Source organism: Oreochromis niloticus, linkage group LG12 (genome assembly GCF_001858045.2).
Source record: "Oreochromis niloticus isolate F11D_XX linkage group LG12, O_niloticus_UMD_NMBU, whole genome shotgun sequence".
NCBI lineage: Eukaryota > Metazoa > Chordata > Actinopteri > Cichliformes > Cichlidae > Oreochromis > Oreochromis niloticus.
This window is the reverse complement of record NC_031977.2, coordinates 11,692,353-11,713,530: the sequence shown is the minus strand read 5'-3', so window position 1 is coordinate 11,713,530 and position 21,178 is coordinate 11,692,353. Positions and strand designations below refer to the sequence as shown.

The 21,178-nt window shown below is 42.7% G+C and overlaps 1 protein-coding gene across 2 annotated transcripts in view; it reads right to left on the bottom strand.

The window, feature by feature from the left end:
• dtx1 (deltex 1, E3 ubiquitin ligase) overlaps positions 1-21,178 on the bottom strand; it is a 47,318-nt gene that overhangs the window by 19,865 nt on the left and 6,275 nt on the right. For both annotated transcript variants that reach the window (XM_005473118.4, XM_019365933.2), the window contains one exon: positions 1,222-1,969. In XM_005473118.4, coding sequence (XP_005473175.1) covers positions 1,222-1,969 — 748 coding nt within the window. The remainder of the gene's footprint in view (positions 1-1,221; positions 1,970-21,178) is intronic.

Here is a 21,178-nt window from a genome sequence, read left to right as displayed (position 1 = left end):
ATCCTGTGCGTCGAGCCACTCGCCTGGGAACTGACGCGCTCCGCCTTTTACCCCCTCGGTCTCTTCCTCTCCCTTACTCTAGCTCTCACTGTCTTGTACGAAACTCATTGTGCTGTGAGGTAAAGAAGAAGAAGAAAAGAAGATGAAGTCACATTTCGCCCACAGCTCTGAACACCTGAGCTGTCACTGAATTCTTGAAATGCAGAATGAAGCATCACCGATGCACAAACAAAGTCATGGCCTGCTGTGGTGAGAGTGGGGGTGGGGGGGGGGGGGTGTGTGACACTGAATTAGGCCACAAAGTGTAAGCGTGTGTGTCCGGGTGAAGGACGGTGTTATTCAAACATGCAGTAAGTGTGTCTCTCCCCATGAGCGGTGAGAACAAAATGGAATCAAATTAGATCAGGAGAGGGTTTATTTTAGCAAAAGAAAGCAGGATGGGGAGCACTGAAGTATCGGTTACAACGCTAGCACACTTCTATTCCTTGGTTCCATTCTCTGAATCGCTCTGAGGTCAGAGCGCTCTGCCGAAGCTCCCGTTTTTCCTTGATCCATTATTCATGCTTCCCCAGTGGAGCTCTGTCTCCGTGGCAAATAGGTTTCCACAGCTACGCCGGAGCACACACGTTCACACACATGCAGATAATGATGCAGATAAACACATGTTCAGTTCCACATACAGTGTCAAACTGTCTTTTCACATCCCGTGACAGAACAACCACAGCGAAGTGTGAGAGCAACAAATTACTTCAAAGCAGAAGCAACAGAGTGATCCAACGGAGGCTGCAGCATTTCACGCCTATCGGGGGCCGACATAAGCTTGTTATGGAGCAGTAACCATGGCGGGCACACATACGGAAGAAAAGGCTTCCTCCTCGGCCAACTCGGGCCAGAGAAGAATCAGCTGGACTTTTATTCTGCAGATTCATTGATCGGCACGTTAACAACAGTAGTCATAAATCAGCAGAGAGAGGGAGAGAAAGACAGAAAATACAGCACGGATTCAGGGTGACGCTTTTGTGTAGCAGACATGAAAACTGGCTCTTGGCTTTTAATATCCACCCATTGCCTCTGTGGAACTGTAAATTCAACTGAATCTGAGCATTATGCCTGCGTTGTATCGAGTGAAAGACCACTGCCGACTCCAGAAAATCTGCGCTAGGAAAAGAGGCCAATGCCTTTGTGTGCATTTGCCTCTTGTGTACAATAAAAAAATTTTACCCTGCTGGGATGGTTCCTCTGGCAGTCCCCACGGAAATGCGCTGGGTGCCCGGACGGTTCAGATTGTTCTGTCCGTTGATGGTGAGAGCGTGGTGGCCATGGGCAGATGAAAGAGATGGCATCACGGGGGAACAGGGGAAGTTGGCAGCGGACAGTGGCAACTGCACCTGTTCAGCTTTAGCTTGTCCACCTCCCAGGCTAATGTTATTGTTGTTTGTGCCGGTGGAGCTGGATGTTGGAGACCAAAACGAAGTCCCGGCGAAAGTGTTGCTCTGCCGCACTACGGTATGGGTCCCTGCGGCGCCTGCGTTGCCCGCCGTCCCCCCGTGGAGTTTACGTCTCTGGGAGGCCAGGATGGCATTAGAGGCAGCTCTTGTACTGTTAACCAGGATGCACTGCTGGCAGGAGCAGGGCTGGCCGGAGCTGGCGCCCACAGGCCAGGACTGGGACTTGGGGATGGAGCCCATGATGAGCGGGTAGGCCAGGTCCATGCGTCTCCGCAGGCGTCTCTTTCTCTGGCTCTGCCTGTTGGTCTGAGACATGCTGTTGAAGTCGATGAGGTAGCAGAAGCCCAGAGAGGTCAGGTCCAGCCAGGGATGCTGCTTCTCGTAGGCGTTCTGGATGGTCACGCAGATCTCCATGTCGTACGGCGTCCACGAGCCATTATCGTTCTCCCACTCCCACACCACACCTTTCCCTGGGGCAGATGACGGGTCATAGAAGTTCCTCTGCACTGGTCTCATGGTGCCTAAGAGGAATCAACAGAGAAGAGAAGTAACGTGAGGATGGCTTTGTATTCAGAAAGCTTATAACATGTTTCACCCCAGTAAAATTAGCATGTAGAAAACAAATGGGGGGACGGGGGGGGGGGGGGACGACATATTAAAAACAAGTCCTCAAAAATCCCATATCCCATAATGCATCACATTGTCCATAATATTCAATTCAGATTTCTTTGCAAGACCTCTTACACCAAAGCCAACACCTCCAGTTTGAAAGGCAAGGAGCCCAGGAACGGAAAAACCTGATGACATCATAAGGATCATTAATGCATAATCACTTCTCTAATGACGTCTGTGCCTCTGAATGGAGATTTCGAAAGTTTGCATAAGTAACCTTATGTATCACCACGGTTACTTATCATGAGTCATGCTCACAGGCTTCACTACGCATAATGAGAAGAGTGTTGGAGTGCCCCTTTAATGTATTTCAATTATTGATCTCACCATAGGCGGAAAATGAGATGGTGCTAATTTAATGAGAAAAAATAATAGATAATAGAACATGGGTTTGCCTTTCACAGTTTGGTGATGTATGCTCGCTTGTGTGCCGCTATAATTAACAGTTAATGAGTAAATGAATAACTGTTTGGATGATAAATAGACAGAAACTGCTGGTGACATTAGCCTGAGGAGATCCGCAGCTTTTCTGTGTAAAGCTCATCAAGTGAGCTAACAAGTGTCGAGACGCCAACTTGACCAACTGAAGGAGATGAGGTATAAGAGTTCACCTTCTGCCTGAAGGAATAACAAACTGGGGTGCACACATAGTCCAATCACTCAACCTCTGAAGCTCCTGCTGTGTCGTAAACTGCATGCACGGCCTTTTAAGAACACAGACATCGTACCCACTGCTGTGTCCGTCTGAACGGTAAGGGGGGGGGCATAAAGCCAGGAGCTTTGTACTTCTGTCCGTCTGCTGATGGCCACTCAGCTCCCACCTCCATTATAACACAATTACTGTAGTCACATGGGAAATTAGGACACCTTAGCTTATCCATCTCCCCGCCGCACGTCAACACGGGTATCCAGGCACTCCAGCCGAAAGCGTCATCCCCTCCTTCCCCCTCCTAATTTAACGGGTAAATGCACACTCCCAAACCAGGGAGGATCAGGGTGATAATGGAGGGAAGGGAGTGTGTGCCGAGGATGAATGGGGGTGGGAATGAGTAGAGGGTTGGTGGGCAGCAGTAAACCCTCACCCGGGAGCTTGATGCTGGCTCCGGAGAATAAAATGCATCAGCAGAATCAGCAAGTCTGACCTTGAGTCGTTGCTGCATACTGCTAAAGGACTGGGCTCGACAGCTAATTTTATTTGGAGCGTCTTTAGAACCACACACACACACACACACACACACACACACACACACACACACATTTACAGATGACTGCTCAATGAGCCAGCTGCCTGTGTCTCTCACGTCTTCAGTCAGTCAGCCGTGCACAACTTTCTCAGCCAGTCACATCCATGCCTGCTCACAGCTTGCCAACTTGCTTTCTTATATAGCACTATGCAAAAGGGTAGAAACTCTCGTTTCTTTAAATTTTGCTTCCAGTGAGCCAGAGTTTCTTGTAATTAAAAAACAAGGTCTTGAGCAATAGTTCTCCAGGGTTTCTAAAGGTCTTTCTGCTTTTTCACCCACTTTTAGTCCAGTCGACTGGACAATTTCATAGCTCAGTCCTTGAACATTGACCTATGAGATATGCTAGCATAAAAAAGCACCTGACTCAAGGGATGAGCCATTGGTGTTTCTACATATAACATCTTCAGGCACTGTGCTACAGCAGCCTGTTGCAAAAACACATCACGTTTTCCTATTATTTTTAGCTGAATCTCAAAATAGCAAGTTGACAGGCATGATATAGAATAACAGCAAACATACCATGTAATAGCATAATATATCATAATATTACTCTTGCACCAATGTGATTTACAAAGAGTTACTAGCAAAAAAAACATTGTATTTCTCAGCATGTGTGCAGCAAGTCCTTAACAATGGGAGAAAACCAGAGAAGTGGAGTGACAAAGAAGAAGTGCCAGGCCTAAAAAAACCCACTACAGTAGATGAACAGTATCTGAAAATCATCTCTTTAAGAAACAGGAAAAATTCCAGCAAAGACCTAACACGAGACTCGCAGAGATGCATCTGGACCTTTAGCTGATCCTTACACTGGTCACTGAAACCTAATCAGAAAAGGTCTGAGTGGAAGGGTGAGGTATGCCAAATTACACAAGAAGTGGTTTTACCACAATACTGAATTTCCATGTATGTTTGCATGTTTCACATTGTGTTCTCTATTGGCTCAAGACTTTTTCACTGCACAATTTCCATTGAGATAATAAAAATGAAATATATAACACAGATTTCAGTGTATTTCAAAAATACAACACGCACATTAACAAAGCACTCATTCCTAAATTTAATAATTTTCCCTATACACAAATCAGGGGAAAGCTCTGAGCCCCTCATCACTGTGGCAACTGCGGGATGCATTATCTTCATGGCCCGATCGATGGCGGCACAGCTCCAAACAGTCTTGACCAGCGTTAAAGTGTAAACTGTAAATATTTAATCATGTGGAGATGTTTCATTCCCAGTCTCAACTTCAGGGAGGAACCAAAGATGAACATTATCTCTTTCTGTAATCCTGTTAGGTATTTGTGAGCACTGTGATGGTGCACCATGCATGAAACGAGCTCAACTTGAAAGACTTTCTTCAAACAGTTCAGTGGGTTTTAAAGGATGAGCGTTTGGCAGTCAGGTTTCTTGAGTGTAATTGAATGAGGTCAGGACCGAGCATTGCTCAGCATTTACAGTCAGATAGCTGCAGAGTTCAGGACTCTCATTCTTCACCATCACACTGGAGTCGAGCGTAAAGTTGTCCAGTAACTAACACAAAGGGTTGTTTGACAAAGCTTCTAAGGTGTGTATGTAGGTTAAGAGGGTGTGGGGGATGGGGTCCTAGCCCCTAGATGTGGTTTGCTGAGAAACAGTTTCAGAATGTAACTTCTCCTTAAAACCACACATTGACATATTTGCAATTATGTTTGCACACCCATTAAACACGCACTTCTAGTCAGATGAAAAGCCAAATTAGCATTTTGTGCTAACTCCTATGTTTATCCCAGCTAACTGTTTAGCTCTGAGTGATTGCAATGTCTGGGGAAATAGTATAATGTGATGAGTATCTACCAAGGTCTTTTTAATTAACTAAAACTGGAACTAGTAAAAACTAGACCTTTAAAAAAATAACTGAAATTACTGAAATGAGTTTTGGTAAAAAGTTTGGTAAACTTTTAGCACATTTTTCCTGATGAGCTTTTGACTGACATGTTTACTTAGACTTTTTGATGTCTACAGGACTTCTTTCGAAAAGTTCTGTGGTTTTTTGTGTTACTGTAAATCTTGCCCCATCACATGCTGGAAGACTAAAATTAACTCGAACTAATAAAAACTAAAGCAAAAGTTTTTCAAGCAATAACGGTAAAGTGACGCAAGCGAAACCCCCGGGAAACAAACCGAAACTAAACTAAATTAAAAGCAAAAAGTCAAAACAAAATAAAAATAAGATATCTCTTGAAATGTGTAACATCACCACTTGCTGCTTCATTTCAAAAATTAACAGTAATTTATTAAGTACACACCATTGTTTCGAATGTTAATGAAGGCCAGAGCAAAAAAAAAAAATACCCAAGATAAATAATTTAATAAATCTGACTTTAAATAAACTTTAAATATTTGCATTCTTGTGTAGAGAAACTATGAAGCACACCGAAAAAAACAACAACACTGTGGTCTGGGAGCCTCCTGTAGGAAGTTTTATTCAAAACATACACCCTGAATCTCTTCTCCGAGCCTCATGTTGGGCTGTAATTCTCTGCTGTGTATCCTACCTTCCTCTGTAAAAACCCAGGACCGAGTTGTTGACGTTCTCCCCATGACCGTTCTTGCTCTTCCTAACAGGAAACGAAGCGAGAGTGGCTGCTTCCTGTCTGAACCTGTGCGCCTTTGGCAGCCATCTTTCCTGCCTTCCCTTCTCATCTCTCTTATCTCATCTCCCACATTGTCCTCTAGCTGTCCTTTCCCCAACACCAGCATGGTTTGCTCTTGGGCAAGCTGGAGCTGTGTGATGTATTGCCACATCGGGCCTCACTGTGGGACTCTAGCCCTACTGTCACACGGGGCCAGGAGGGTTCAGGGTGAGCTTCGTTGCCCTATCACATCATGGCTGTGGGGAAACTTCCCTCTGTCTGTTCATCACATGACGCCATGCCAGTCTCCATCCTTAATAGCTTTGTTTTTCTCTGGAAGTGAAGGAAGCCCAGTCTGAATCACTGTTTTATATGGAAGGACATGCATCATTAAACTCTAACATCCTTGGCTGCCCTCAGAGGCTTACAGCACGGAGACACAGCAGATTAGCAAAATGATGCTTTGTAAAACATGCCAAAGGTTTATCTCTGAAGAAGACAACGACAGCTCGCATATCACAGCAGGCAACCAGCTCCAAACACACTGCTAAAACTAAGCTTCTGAGAAGATGAACTTATGTCTAAGGCTTGAAGAGATGCAATCACCTTTTATTTAACCAGCAAAACAGCTCCTTTAAACACAATAGACATAAACAACTACAACATCTTAAAAATCTATTGTTATATTGATCTGCAGTTTAAACTTTAATAATATATCGGCTCTGGAATTTTTTTATTTCAGACTGGGATCACTTGTTTTGTAGTCTGTAATCAGGTTCAGATTAAAACATAGAAAAAAATGTAACTTTCTCATTTTAAAAGAGGTGAGAAAATTGTGATTGAGATCGTAATATAATGTCCTATGAGATTCAGGCTATGAATGGAGATTCACAGGTTCACCAACTCCTGAGCCTCAAAGAGCCAGACCGAAACAAATCCATGCAACTGCTAGCCCAGCAACCAATGGGCTCAGCCAATCGATGACAGGTGATAAAGTCACCCAATAACCCAACCATATCATACACCCCAAATCCCCAATTCAAAGACAATTAATCATTTCTGCTTGACTTTCATAAGCAAAGCTTCTTTTTTTAGGTTTAGATACAAAAACTGTTTGGTTGGGTTGAGAAGGACACGGTCAGGTTACAAACAACATTACAACATTAACTCTTTAGTTTTAAAAACGATGCTAAAGCTGAGACCAAGGCGTCCCACCCAAGCGGCCGTATGTGACAAGTTAAGATTCAGACGCCTCTGTAAATATCAAAGCAGAAAACAATTTTGTTATACTAAAAACACGGCCACCGGTATACGCTCTTATTCTGTCTTTATCCTCTACTTATAATATAACACACAACAAGCAAGAGGAAAAAAAGGCTATGAAAAATTGTGGCTTTTACCCTGAGGGACCAAAGTCATTTACACCTCATTACAGTTCATCGAGGGAGTAAAACTACTTCCTTCCGCGCAGGGAGCCTCTAAATCTGTCACTCAGGTTATGACACGCTAACTACTCTGCGGCGTGGTCAACAAAACTGTGGTCACAACAGCCTAAAGAAAACTGTCAGTTCCTTATGATCTCTTGTCTTGCCACGGGTAACACCTGCACGGCTGCTGCAAAATACACAGGATTTAATCTTTGCTGTCACACTAAGGAAAGGTTTTGCTGTCGCTGAAGCTGTCTCTGGGGTCTTAAAGGAGAAAGGGCAGGAGGAAGGGTTTGCTCGTATGTGAACCTTCATACAACTGCTTTCCCTGACAAAAGCACCGACGGAGTCAGCACCTCATCTCCTCTCTCATCTCATCCGCTGCTGACGCCAGCTTTCCCTCGCTTTCCACCGTCTCTCCTGGATCTGTTTCAGCAATGCCTCGCTGAGCCATTCTTCACATTTTCCACTCTGTCACTCACTGGACCCCGTCCCGCTCTCACTCAACGCTCAACTCTTGGAGCGAGAACAAAAATCTGTGTCATTGAATTAGGGCGCGCATCACCTTGTAGTTAATGCTCTTCTTTGCGCTGCTGCTTTGGGAAGAAAGGCAGAAGAGAAGCGCCAGGATCAGGCACGATAATATGGCCTTATAATTGACAAACCTCTTCAATTTCCCTGGGGCTGCGTTGAACCTATTAGTGCGGCGGTTTTCAATTTAACTACAGAAGGATGGGGGCCAGTAACAGGTCCAGCATCATATGCCTTGACGGTATCTGAGAAGCACAGCTACCTATTCTCTGTTAGAAACCAGGCAGCCCTCTGCCATAAAAGAGAGTTCAGTTACAAAACGTATTTTAATGTAACCAATATTGCATTAAGTTGATCTTGCGCTTTCACAGTGAAGAAAACCACATTTTTGGGTCAGCTGTGGCTCAGGAGGTAGAAGAGGTAATCTACCTGTCTAAAAGATCCCTGGCTGCTCCAGTCTGCATGTGAAAGTATCCTTGGGCAAGATCATGAACCCGGAGTTGCTCCCGATGCATTCATCAATGTGTGAATGTTAGATCGAAAGCACTTAGGCTGGGAAAAAAGTGCCTTTGTGAAAGGTCGAATGAGGCTGTTGTATAAAGTGCTTTAAGTGCTCGAGCAGAGTAGAAAAGCGCTATATAACAACCAGTTAATTTACCATTCCCCAGTTAACTAATTAACCTTCACTTTACAAACTTTCCAAAATAGTGAAAATGTGCTTTTTTTATGCTGCGAGCCAATGCTGACAATAACCGTCCATATTTAGTGGCTATTTAACAGACCATACAGTATATGCACTATTTTTGTTTGATTTGCTGTGAATGCATTAAATGACAAAACTTTTTTTTGTACAGGAATGCACCAACTTCCAACAATTTCAATGCGGCGTGACCAGAGCCAAACTCTGCCGTATTATCACCTCTGTTAAGAGCTGCATCTTCAGCTACACCTGCGCAGTTTTCAGCAGTTTTCCAAGTGTGTAAAGTCAAGTGTGTGCTCATCACTTTTTCGACATTCACAAGGTTGCACACGGTGAATTTTGTGTGACAGGTTGAGACTTTTAATGTAGACTTCTACTATAATGTCCCAAGGCATCAGAGGGAGAAGATTCAGCGGAAATGAGGGGAAATGTGGTGCAATCGGTTGTTTTTTTGTTCGTGCTGACACAATCCCTGTTCACCGGATTTGCCTCCCTGTGATTCTGGCCCACTTCCAGAAAATGAAGTCGAAGGATCCTTGTTTTGACACACTGGAGGAGATACATTGCTGAGGTGCAAACACAAAGACAGGGCTTCTGCAATTCCTCTTCTTTTGCAATTCATTTTTATTTATAAAACACAAATCACAATCATTATCAAGACCCTACAATAATACAGGGAAAACCGCAACAATCAGACAACCCCCTATAAGCAAGCACTTGGCAACAGTAGGAAGGAAAAACTCCCTTTTAACAGGAAGAAACCTTCAGAACCGGGCTCAGCGAGGGGCAGCTATCTGGTGTGACTGGTTGGGGGTGAGGGGAGCAAGACAGGATAAAAGACACACTGTTGAAGAGAGCAAGAGATCAATAACAGCTCTGAAGCAAGAAGATGATACCGAACGGATGAACTGTGATGTTTACAGGCACATCGAGGTAACTTTTGATCAGGCCAAGTGTAACATCGTTAATGAACTGCAACTTAGAAATCAGCCATATTGAAGAAGTAAACACATGATTAAAGTCGGACAAAATATAAGGTGCGCTTACTGTGACATCATCTTGACTGCACCTTCTTCCAAACTTCAGCTACACAAAAGCATATCTTTCAGGGCATGGTTTGCCACAAATGAATATTTACCACAAGTTCATTTCATTTTACAGTTGAACAATTCAACAGCACAACCGCAACCAACGTAGCATCTAGGCACAGGCTCTTCAATTACCAGCACACGGCCTTCAAAATACCGTCCATATGAACAGTGAACACATGATGAATATGCAAATAAATCCTACAGTATGGGGAAAATAAAATAATTGAAGCGCGTTTGATGTTTTCTAATAAACCCCAGAGCACAGCTAGGGAAAAAAACCCAGGACTTTCATCTCTCAAAAAAGGGCCTTCGCAAACAATAAACCCACGCTGGCTATTAGTGACGATCAAGAGACAGAAAATCGTGGTTTAAAAAAAATGCACCGTGGAGAGATCTATCTCAAAAAGGATCAGTGGCTACAACATAAATACGAGAAGAAGTGAACTTTTCATTTATATGCATGCACTGCTGTGAGAAAAGCTCTCCCTTTCAAAAGCTGTTGTCATACCTGTACATAAAAGCCTCAAAATCTGTAAAAGCATTATCTGCTCATTAACGAATATCCCGAGATCAGAGAGCATAATAATGAGCCTGGCAGTCTGGCATTAAGCTGCTTTAACAGCATTATATGTTTCAGTATCACAGTTCCCCTGCTCCTCTCTCACAAAATCACACATTAAAGTTAATATTCTAGAGTGAGATGACACTTTATTTTCCCCCAGAATGCAGTTTTATATATATATTAAAAGAAATAAGTAATAGCAGTGAATAGTTACTAGGATATCCATAAAGCAATATTGCCTAATTTTTTTCTTCGGGCATACATGATGGACGAACAAAAATGGAAGAGCAACTGCTGGTTGAAAGGTGGTGGTGGAGAAAAAAAAGGAAGAGTAAAGGTGATTGAACAGGAGAAAAGAAAGAGGGGAGACACAGGGGAGAAAGGCAAAGATGGAGTGAAGGTGTGAGGAGAGAGAAAATGGGGAGATGGAAAAGGCCCAGAGAAAAGGCCAGAAAGAAATGCTACGTGAGTGTATTAGGAGAGAAGGAGCAGATATGTGATGAGTGGAAGTTTTCTGCCAACGAAACAATAAAAAAAGAGGATGTCTCACTTCTGCCCGAGCTCAGAAAGTGAACACTGCAGTAAAACCGGCCCAACTAATACAGTTTTGCTGCCAGCAAGACAAAGTGGTGAAGAAAAGTGGTGTAACTCCCACTGCAACCCTACACATCCTCAGCCCCTTCAACACTCCAAACTCTCCCACACCTTGGCCCGGGGAGCTGGCCAGTTACCGTGTGCTTGTGCAGAGCTTGCACTTACTGAGGTAACAAAAAGAGACAGAGAGGGGCAAAAAAAGAGAAAATCTTCAGAAAATTAAGTTACAGTCCTGTCCACCTGCCAGCTCCTGTAGTGCTGCAATAGACCCTGAAACAACCTTCATAGATGTCGTGACGGTTCTCGGATGAAGAGCTTTGAATCTGCTGCTCTCTGACTCATTTTGTTTGTGTACATGCATGTTTTTGTGTGACCACCAGAAGACCCTGAACTAGGTGAGTGTGTTTGAATGCACAATGGCTTCTGCTTCACACCACTTCAGCCTCATCACGTCCAGCAGGAGCCTCGTTAGCGTGTCAGCGCCGTGCTGTCACATCACTAGGGCAAGCGAGTAGGAGGCACAGCCTCAGGCACCGTCATAAGACACACAAACAGACAGGCACACACTAACATGCAAGCTTGGCTTCACACAACATAGCTCCACACCGCCAGGGTTACAGTGAAACAGGTTTCTTGTTAGCGGAGGAGAGGCACTTTCACACATGGGAAACAAAATCCTGCTATGCTAACTTTTCCAGTTAACTTATAGGCTGACAAAACTGAAAACAACTTTTGACAACATTCCCTTTTGAGTTATGTGATCAACAACATTTTCTGGGATTTTTCTAGGTGGTACCAATCAGTTGGTGCTAAACTAACAAGCTAATCAGTTCCAGCTTGCTGTGGGAATCTACTGTGGCTTTAAGGGCACAATTGCATTTTACAGTAATGACGGGTATTATGAAGCCATGGAGTTAAGATGTCTATGGGGGAAAGCCATGTGGACATGACATCTGCCTTGCCCATAATTACTGGGGACTGACTTTTTTAGCTACTGCATACAGTACCACATACTGGCTTTCCTGCAAAAAGAAAAAATCAGCCTTTTCAAGTGTATAATTGTAAAGATCAAATGGTTTTATGTAATAAAAACAAACTTCCAAGCTCCCCCCCTTTTTATATTTTCTGTTATATTTGTGGCATAAAATGAGTCACTTACGTTTTTCTTTTACAAATATATTTGAATTTGAAGAGTGAAGGAACTGAGATGATGTCTTTGTGCACCTATCCCATTGTATGTGATTCACAGAGTACTGTGCAAAGGTCTTGAGACAACCTTCAAATTTCTTTTTATTTTGCTACATACAAAATAAGTGCAGAGATTTATTCAAATGTGCAAACATACATGGAAATATGAGGCAAAACACAGTTTGTACAATTCTAATGAGCTTAAAGGTCAGACCACTTTTATTTTCCAACACAGCCTGAACTCTCCTAGGCAAGCTTTCTAGATAGTTCCCCAGGCTTCTTGAAGGACACTCAAAGCTTCTTTGGATGTTGGCTGCCTTGCTTTTACTGCATTGGCACTGTGTTTGGGATCATTGGAAGTCCAGATGGTATTGTGCATGTTGGGTCAAAATCTGACCGTACATTTCCGTGTTTATAGTTTTACCCTGTTTCTCATCCTTAAGAATGGCTTCTTGACAGCCACCCTTCCACTGAGATCATTTCTGATGAGAAAGAGCGAATAGTTGATGGATCAGCTGAAAGGTTAATGTATCCTTTAGGTCAGGGGTAGGGAACATTAGTCCTCGAGAGCCGGTGTCCTGCAGGTTTTAGATCTCACCCTGGGTCACCACACCTGAATCAAATGATTAGTTCATTACCAAGCCTCTGGAGAACTTCAAGACATGTTGAGGAGCTAATTTAGCCATTTAAAGCAGCTGTGTTGGTTCAAGGACACATCTAAAACCTGCAGGACAACGGCTCTCGAGGCCTGGAGTTCCTACCCCTGCTGTAGGTCCTGTGACAGTCTTTGCTGAATTGTGTTTTTTCTTAAGGACATGGCTTTCAGACACTTTTCATCTGCTATAGATCATTTTTAACCCTGCCACTTTTTCTTTTGTCCTCCACTTGTCCTACTACCTCAGATGTTTTAAAATCAGTAGGTCATCTGGAATCACCTTGGTGTAAAAATATAGTGGTAACAATTTCATGCAGGCAATTTCATAACACTCTTGCATAACACTTCTTGTATGACAAATGTTTAAATGCTCAAATGTTTAACAGGTCACTTTTAAATGTGGTGGTACAGTAGATTTCACTACACTAAGAAAGCAAACTAATATTTTAGCCTGCCTATTTTTACACGTATTAGCGATATTTGAACCACCTCTAAATGCAATTTGGTATACCTTTTATTGATATACCATAAAAGGTGTCAGGGTAGAACAATCGTACTGGACTGCATTGCAGGTATACCTGCTGACAATACTGTCAGTGGCATTAATATCTTGATATTTGTGAGTGATTCCAAACATATGGCCAAGCTCTTACAGCTCATCATACATTGTTGACATGCTCTGTTCAGCAGGGAGAAAGTGATATACACAAGTGCAATTCCCACACCACATGGTGCAGTATTCAGCCGTGACGACACAATATTTCACGTCAGGCGTCACACCGCTACAACAGACTGTACATCAGTGAAATCAGTGAAACCCATTTACATGCTCAGCAGAAAGCTGACTGACGGCCAGCCCAAATCGGAGCCGACTTTGAGGAACAGCTCGCGCGGTTCACTGTCTGAACTTAAGAAAATAATTCCAGCAACGAATCACAGGGGAAGATCGCCTCCTCATCCCTTATTGTCTGGTCCGAGTCACACGTCTGATTCACTTTTTTTTATCCACACTCGCACGTTTCATGGATACCCAGGATCCATTATTGCACAAAAAAATATGAAGTGGAAGATAAGTGGCGATGGAGGAAGGCGCTAGATGGAAAAAAATTGCACAGAATATTACATTTGACAAATAAAAGAAGTCTGACTCACTGAGATGAACAGTATGCAGTAAATTAGTTTGCTGAGATGGGCTTTTATAACCCACTTCATGGCTGTCAGACACGGTCAGGTCTTATCAGAGGAAACGCCTGGCTACATTAAAGCAAGCTGTCACTGTGCCAGACTACAGTGCTCAGCTTTGATCAGCAGTAAACTGGACATGGTGTGAGAGAGGTCAGCGTATATCAGACCACCCGGTGGGGTGATGAACATTTTATCTACTGTACCCCGTGACAGATTTACCAAAAACAACTTCACCTTAAGTATGTTCTACTTTCCCGACGAGTTATTAGGCCCAGACCTTTTCCCAGCTGAATCACAAGTGTAATCACATTTCTGCTGTGTTCATAACTCAAATTTAATGAAGAGACATTCATCTTTTGTCCAGTCATAATCGCTCATTTTAAAAGCTCACTTATTTGCACTGCAGCGTTCCCTTTTCGATTATTGAGTCTATTAAGAGGAACCAATTCATGCTTGTTAAGGGCAGATGTCAGGGCTGAATGTAATCGGGGTCACGTCCTTGTTGCAAAGTTGCTGTTGGTTTGCTAAAAGCTTTTATTGAGCTCAAAGCCTGACCACAGATTCGACAGACCTCATCAAAGCCTACAGACGTGACACAGTGGCACGCTAACTTTTGAGGGTCAAAGTATTTTGAGAAACCCATTATACAAACCCACTTTTCAGTAAACCAACGGTAAGGTAACATTAAAGAATCTGCAAATGAAAACTATAAATATGAATATGAATGATGGTGTTATGTGAAGGTGTGGTTTGGAAGCGCCTGTATCACAATGAAAGGTCATTTTCAGTTCAAGAACACAACTTTATGCTATCGAAGTTCTAACAGCTCATTACGCCAGACCTCGGAGATCCCTTAATTATTACTGTTAGATTCAATTCGGTCCATATTGACTTGACAGCATCACGCAGTCGCTGCAGATTTGGCGGCTATAAATCTTCCTTTCTACCACATCCCAAAGGTGCTCTGTTGGATTGAGATCTGGTGACTGTGGAGGTAATTTAATTACAGGGAACTCATTATGTTCAATGAACATGATAATTTGAGCTTTGTGACATGGCGTGTTATCCTGCTGGAAGCAGTCATCAGAAGATGGGTACACTGTAGTCGTAAAGGATGAACATGGTCAGCAGCAGAAAACTCAGGTAGGCTTTGGTATTTAAACAATGCTCAGTTTGTACTAAGGGCCATAAAGTGTGCCAAGAAAAGATCCCCCACACCATTTCACCACCACCAGCAGCCTGGACTCTTGATATATTGCAGGATGGATTGAGGATTTCATGTTATTTACACCAAACTCCGACCCTACCATCTGGATGTTGCAGCAGAAATTGAGAACAAACAGACGAGACAGTGTTTTTTCCAGTATTTTGTTCCTCAGTGTCCTGTTCTTTGTCTATCCGATTCAACCACACCATGTTCAAAGTCACATAAATCATCTTTCTTCCCCATTCTGATGCTCAGTTTGACCTTATGCAGGTCATCTTGGCCATGTCTACATGCCTTAATACACTGAGTTGTTGCCATGTGATCGGCAGATAAGACATTTGAGTTAATGAGCTGTTTCAGTCTAGTATCACAAATGATCACGGCATTGAATGACGTATGTACAGAGACTCAAACTAAAAGGCTGCCCGCATAATCATGTCCCAGTGTTTCTGTTACCAACCCAAATGTGAGTTTAATACCAGAATCAGAACTACCTTATTAGACTTTTTTTGTATTCTTTTGTCTTAATTCATTTCTCACTTACAGTACTATATGTGAAACTTGTCCAGGGCTTTCATTTCTCACATACTGGGCACAAGGGCTGACTTTCAGGCAACACTTTCTCACCTTTTCAAAAGCTGACAGTAGAGTCGCAATATTTTGTGACACTGCAGGATCCCTCTGACTGTCAGTCTTCTACATCAAGCCTCTTAAATGACAACAAGCTGAAGTTTGCGACAAAACAAAGAGGCGAGAGAAAGCGCTGAGGGCTCGCCACAGACTCATATAAACCTCGAAAACTCACGGGGGAAAAAAGTACAGCCTCTGTGAATTCTACGTAGAATTATTCAGTAGCTTAGAAGCAATAACAATGAAACGAAATAATTGTATTCTGTATGCATTTATCATTTATCCTTCACAGTGTTGTGCAAAATTCAGATCCACTCTTCTTTGCAGCTTTGCTTCAGTTCATTGAGGTTTGCAGACGTTTGTTTATGCACAGCTCTCTTGTGGTCATACTACAGCATTTTAGTTGGGTTGAGGTCTGAACTTTGAGCCAGATTTGTTGGTGTGATTGTGATCGTTGTCCTGTTGCATGACCTAATTTTGGCCAAGCTTTAGTATTTGGACATTTGATTCTACAACACTCTGGTATAAAAATTAGTTCATGGTAGACTTAATGACTGTAAGCCGTCAATTTCCGACGATTAGGCTGACAAGCCTAATCATCACACCTCTACCACCGTGTTTGACAGATGGTATGAAGTGTTTGCGCTGATATCCTGTGTTAGGTTTTTGCTGAATGTGGTGTTGTTTCAATTTCAGCAAGGTTGGCAAGATCCCCAACACGACTGACTAACATCCAGCCTCAAACCATGACAGAGTCTCCACCGTGTTTACCTGATGAAGGCTGTAACTCTCCCCTGACCTCGTCAGTACAAATTGATGACAGTTTGAACCAAAAGTTTTTGGTCATCACTCACTCTTTAGCCATTTTCATCCTTAAGAGTCGTTTCCTGACAGCCACCTTTCCACTGACACCAGATGAGGCTTCAGTGAACAGTAGATGGATCAAAAGTAGATGCATTTATCTGGTCCTGTTTTAAGACTGCTGGATTTTCAGATACTGCTCATCTGACGTAGATAGTTTTTTTTAGGCCTGTTACTTCTGCTTTTACACTCCACTTCACCAGTTCCTTCAACTTTTTTAAAGGCATACTGCACAGCATGCTGAGTTTTGCCAAGTTTGGTGCAAAATACTATTTTATGTTTGTCAACCTATTTTAGGTTGACAAACCTAAACACAAATTATGTGTTTTGGGTGTTTTTTGGGGGTAAGCTGCTAAGAATAATGTTACACAATAATTAACATCCTTCTTATTTTATCAGGAAAACTCCCAGCACTCCATCGTTCATGTTCATATCAGGGTCAATTGTTTAGTTATATGTAATATAGTTTTATATGGGAAGGAACACTTTTAGTCTTTATCTTCCAGATAACGCCACTCTTTTTATCTGTGAATCAATAATATGTCAAAATATATGAAAAGTAACAGTGATAACAAAAAACTAAAGATGTTGCGGTTGTGTTCATTACTGACCAGTATGTCTCTCTCTAACTGAAATGCATCCAACAAAACACGAAGGAGGCAACTGCTGTTTCCGCTTGATAAAAACTGACCCCGAGGCAACACTTTTATACACAGTTTGCAAACCTGTATCGACAGTGAAACGACATTATTATCACTATCATTACTTCTTGAGTTACGATGTTTGATAACAGCCAGAAAAGGATTATCTGCCGCTGTGACGCAAACCTTAGACCTTCAGGATATGAAATGTCATCATTTCACCATTTCATTCTTTAAGAAGTTTGTGTCATACTTTGTCACACTTCACCTATCAGTTCTTGAGTTATGGCCAAACAAGGCCTTTGTCAAATCATGGTGACCCTTTGACGACCAAAATTAAAATCAGCTCATCAGTCCAAGGACATTTGTGTGGAATTAGAAGAAATTCCCTCATTCCTGAAATATTGTGTTCGAGAGTATAGCACAGACAAGCTGACAACATAACTCCTCCACACCGTGGCGGTTGCTGGCACGAGGCATAAAAATTGATGGTGTGAGCAGCTCCTCTGAATAGCACAAGCAGAGTTTGGCTGCCAGGAAAACCTGGCAAATATTCCTCATATCACAGGCTACTGCAGGATGCTCCTCATGCTGGACAGTCACAGGACTTGGACTCTTACCAACAGCCATGATTTAGAAGTACTAACAGGTGACACGCAGACAGGAGGAGCGAAAAGTGAGAATGCTTCGCATTGACATTAGGCAGAGCCTGCCGGGCAGCCAAATACCAAAATAAGTGATGTTTCTGTGTAATGCATATGAAAAGTAAGCTTGAGTTTATCCCATGCCTTGTTAAGGAAATGCATCCTTTGTGTTCATGAGTTTAAACAGTTATGAGGGCAGCATAGAAGAGGACTCATAAAGAAAAACAAAACAACCGACCATTTATTTTATTAGTTACGACCGGCCGTCAAGCTGCAGTTAGAACTGGACCACGCAGTTTATTATTGTACACCTGGCAGCAGGGCTATAGCTGTCCAATTCATGGCTGGCATTTTTTAAAATCTTACAGCATGTAAGCTAGTTTTTCTTTTTAGTTAAACTGTAACAGCCTTGGCCTTCACGTTGTTACCAGTGTGCGACAAATAAGTCAAAAAGTGTTGGTGAACAACCGCAATCATCCCTTCACAGATCCCTTAAATGTATTTCAGATGCTAGCATTTGAGAATTTTCACTTCCACTGCAAGCTAGCAGTTCTGTGATATGCTGTTTATTAACACACAATATACTTAAAGTAGTCTGATGTTCAGATTACTTTGGGAAGATGTTTTCCATCCATTGCAGTGGCTCGGTGTGAAACGATGACACCTGGCTTATCACTAAGATGCTGTTTTCAGTGTTAGCGGTTTGTCGTGCCTCCACACTGCTAAAGCAGAGTCTTTCTTTTTTTGTAAAGCGAGTGAAAAAGCTAAGGCCGAGGCAGAAAGTCCCACACTGGCTTTGTGTATTCACTGAGTCTGATCAAGGGAGCTCTGAGTTTGGCTCGCCGCAACCGCTGGCAGCCCGAGTTGCGTCACTGCAGCTCTGATCTCAGTCAAAAGATGTTTTCAGTAAATGTTAGACCATACGGTGTAGATCAAAGACACCCAATTGGTTACAGCAGGAACACTCTGTCCCTTTTCAACGTGACAGCTAGCTAGCACTTGGCAGATTCCCTGTGTTATGAAGCCGCACGGAAATTCTTCAACACAACAAACAGAACAAGACTCACTTTATTTATCCTATTTTGGAGCAGCTCTATCTGCAACAGACTGGAATGAGTTATTTATCTAGGAAATAAAAGCACCCAAGATGAGAGTGATGATACCTAAAGACATTGCTTCGACATGCTAGAACAAGATAAGATATTGGCCCATAAATGGCTTGTTTAATCAAATAATGCTGTGATCATGCATAAGTCTTTATTAGCAGTTGCAGCAGCAGACAGACGGGCTGAAACAGACAACAGTTACTGATCTGACTGACCTCCTAGAGCGGGCTGATAAGCAACCAGTGCAGAGAGTGGCTTTAAAACCGCTTCCTTGATGAAAAAGTAAGATATCTGCTTTAGAAGTTCATGCGCTGGATTAGAAGGAGATGTGGAGATGCACTTTAGCTATCAACGCCAGTGGTTTCCAGGGGATGCACAGCCTGCTCGTCACTATAATGCAATGAGGATAAAGAATCATGTGTACCGTTTCAAAGGTAACCGCCAGTCAAACTAAACAAACAACTTTTCACTCTGGTACCTTGTGGCAGACGCCTGCCTCTTTAAACAAAGCATGTTGTCAGATAACTGATAAAAAACACGAGCAGATGACTTCGTAATTAAAAACAGGCACGCTTTGATGGGAGACGTCGCAGCATGGACGCCGAGGTGTTTGAGCGCATGTGAGAGTGAAGGAGCAGGGAAATACGCGCGGTGTTATTATCCTTCCCTCCGCTCTGTCACTTTCCATCAGGAAAACGTTCCACCTCTCCCTCTGTTCCTCTTCTCTCCTCACCTCTGCGTGCCCCCCCCCCTCCGTCTCCTTTCCTGCCGACACGCATGTGGATTTCACCAAGCTCGGTGCACTGGAGAACCTGAGCACAGGGTCTACAAATAGGCTGAACATCATTTTGAAGTTGCTATAAACATCCACTCTAAGTTTCATATACATTCACACCCATTTATGTATGATTCATCTCTTGCAAGTCGAAATACACCCAGTATGAAGATGTAGTAGTATCTTCTCACGCAGTGTGTCAGCTCTTCTTCAGGTAACTCTGTCTGCCTTGTTTCTATTTCTACCTGCTTCTTCTTCACATTTCGATACCAAATGTGCATTCTAGAGTCGCTGGGCTCTCTGCTTATCTTCTTTCTTCTGACGCAAGTGGGATTTCACAGTCAGAGCTGATGCATACAGTACCTGACCTTTACCACGTACATCGCAGGGATCCTTTTTACAGCTTCCTCCCACAGACCACCAGAACAGTTCCCACACACACTTACTACTTACTAAACGACAATAAAGAAGAAAAAGAAAAAAAAAAGAAAACAACATACAAAGGCGCCACCCTCTTTTCTGGTGTACAGCATAACAAGTGCTCGAGCACATTCACAGGTAGCATCCAAACCACAACTACTGCTGTTTGTCAGCTCAACACATAACAGAAGATGAGAGCTTTTGACTTGTGACACTTTCAACCATAATTAGTCAGAGAGAGCATTTAGCCGGGGGAATTAGGGCAGAGAAGAAGAGGTTCTCACGCCTGTGAAACAAAAACAAACAAAGAGCTGCTCCATCAACACAGCAGCCAACAGCTGCTGATAGGGGTTATCTCTGCAGTCACACATGGGCCAGCTCACAACGGTGAGCGCAGAGTAACCGTAATCCGCAACTGCACACACACATGTGGCACGTATGCAGAAATGATCTGCACGCTGCTCTCTGTTGCAGTTCAAATTGATTTATTGTATTTATGTATTTTCTCAACTTTGTGAGAAAATATCAACATCAGGACCTATTAAAGCAAGGGTGTCAAACATAAGGCTCGCGGGCCCAACAGAGACTTCAATCTGGCGCACTCGATAGCTTTGGAAAATGTAAATGTAGGTATTTCAACTGTATTTCCCCAGGTTTTACAGCTTTTCTTATTGATGAAGACCTTCCCCCATGCAACAGATAAACAATTAAATAACAGAAACCTTCTTGTTTTTTCACTACTATAGAAATATCTGTTTTTTACAGTGTTTTTATCATTACATATATATAATTACATGCCAAAGCTTCATCTAGTCCATCAACCTTACATTGTTTTCATATTTTTAATAAAAACAATGTATATAATTACAGATAAGTTCAACAATTACTTACGTCAGATCAGTGATCACAAAACTAACACACAGGAAACTTATTATAAACCAGCCTTTATCGCCCCTTTGAATATAAAACAGAACAGAATACAACACAC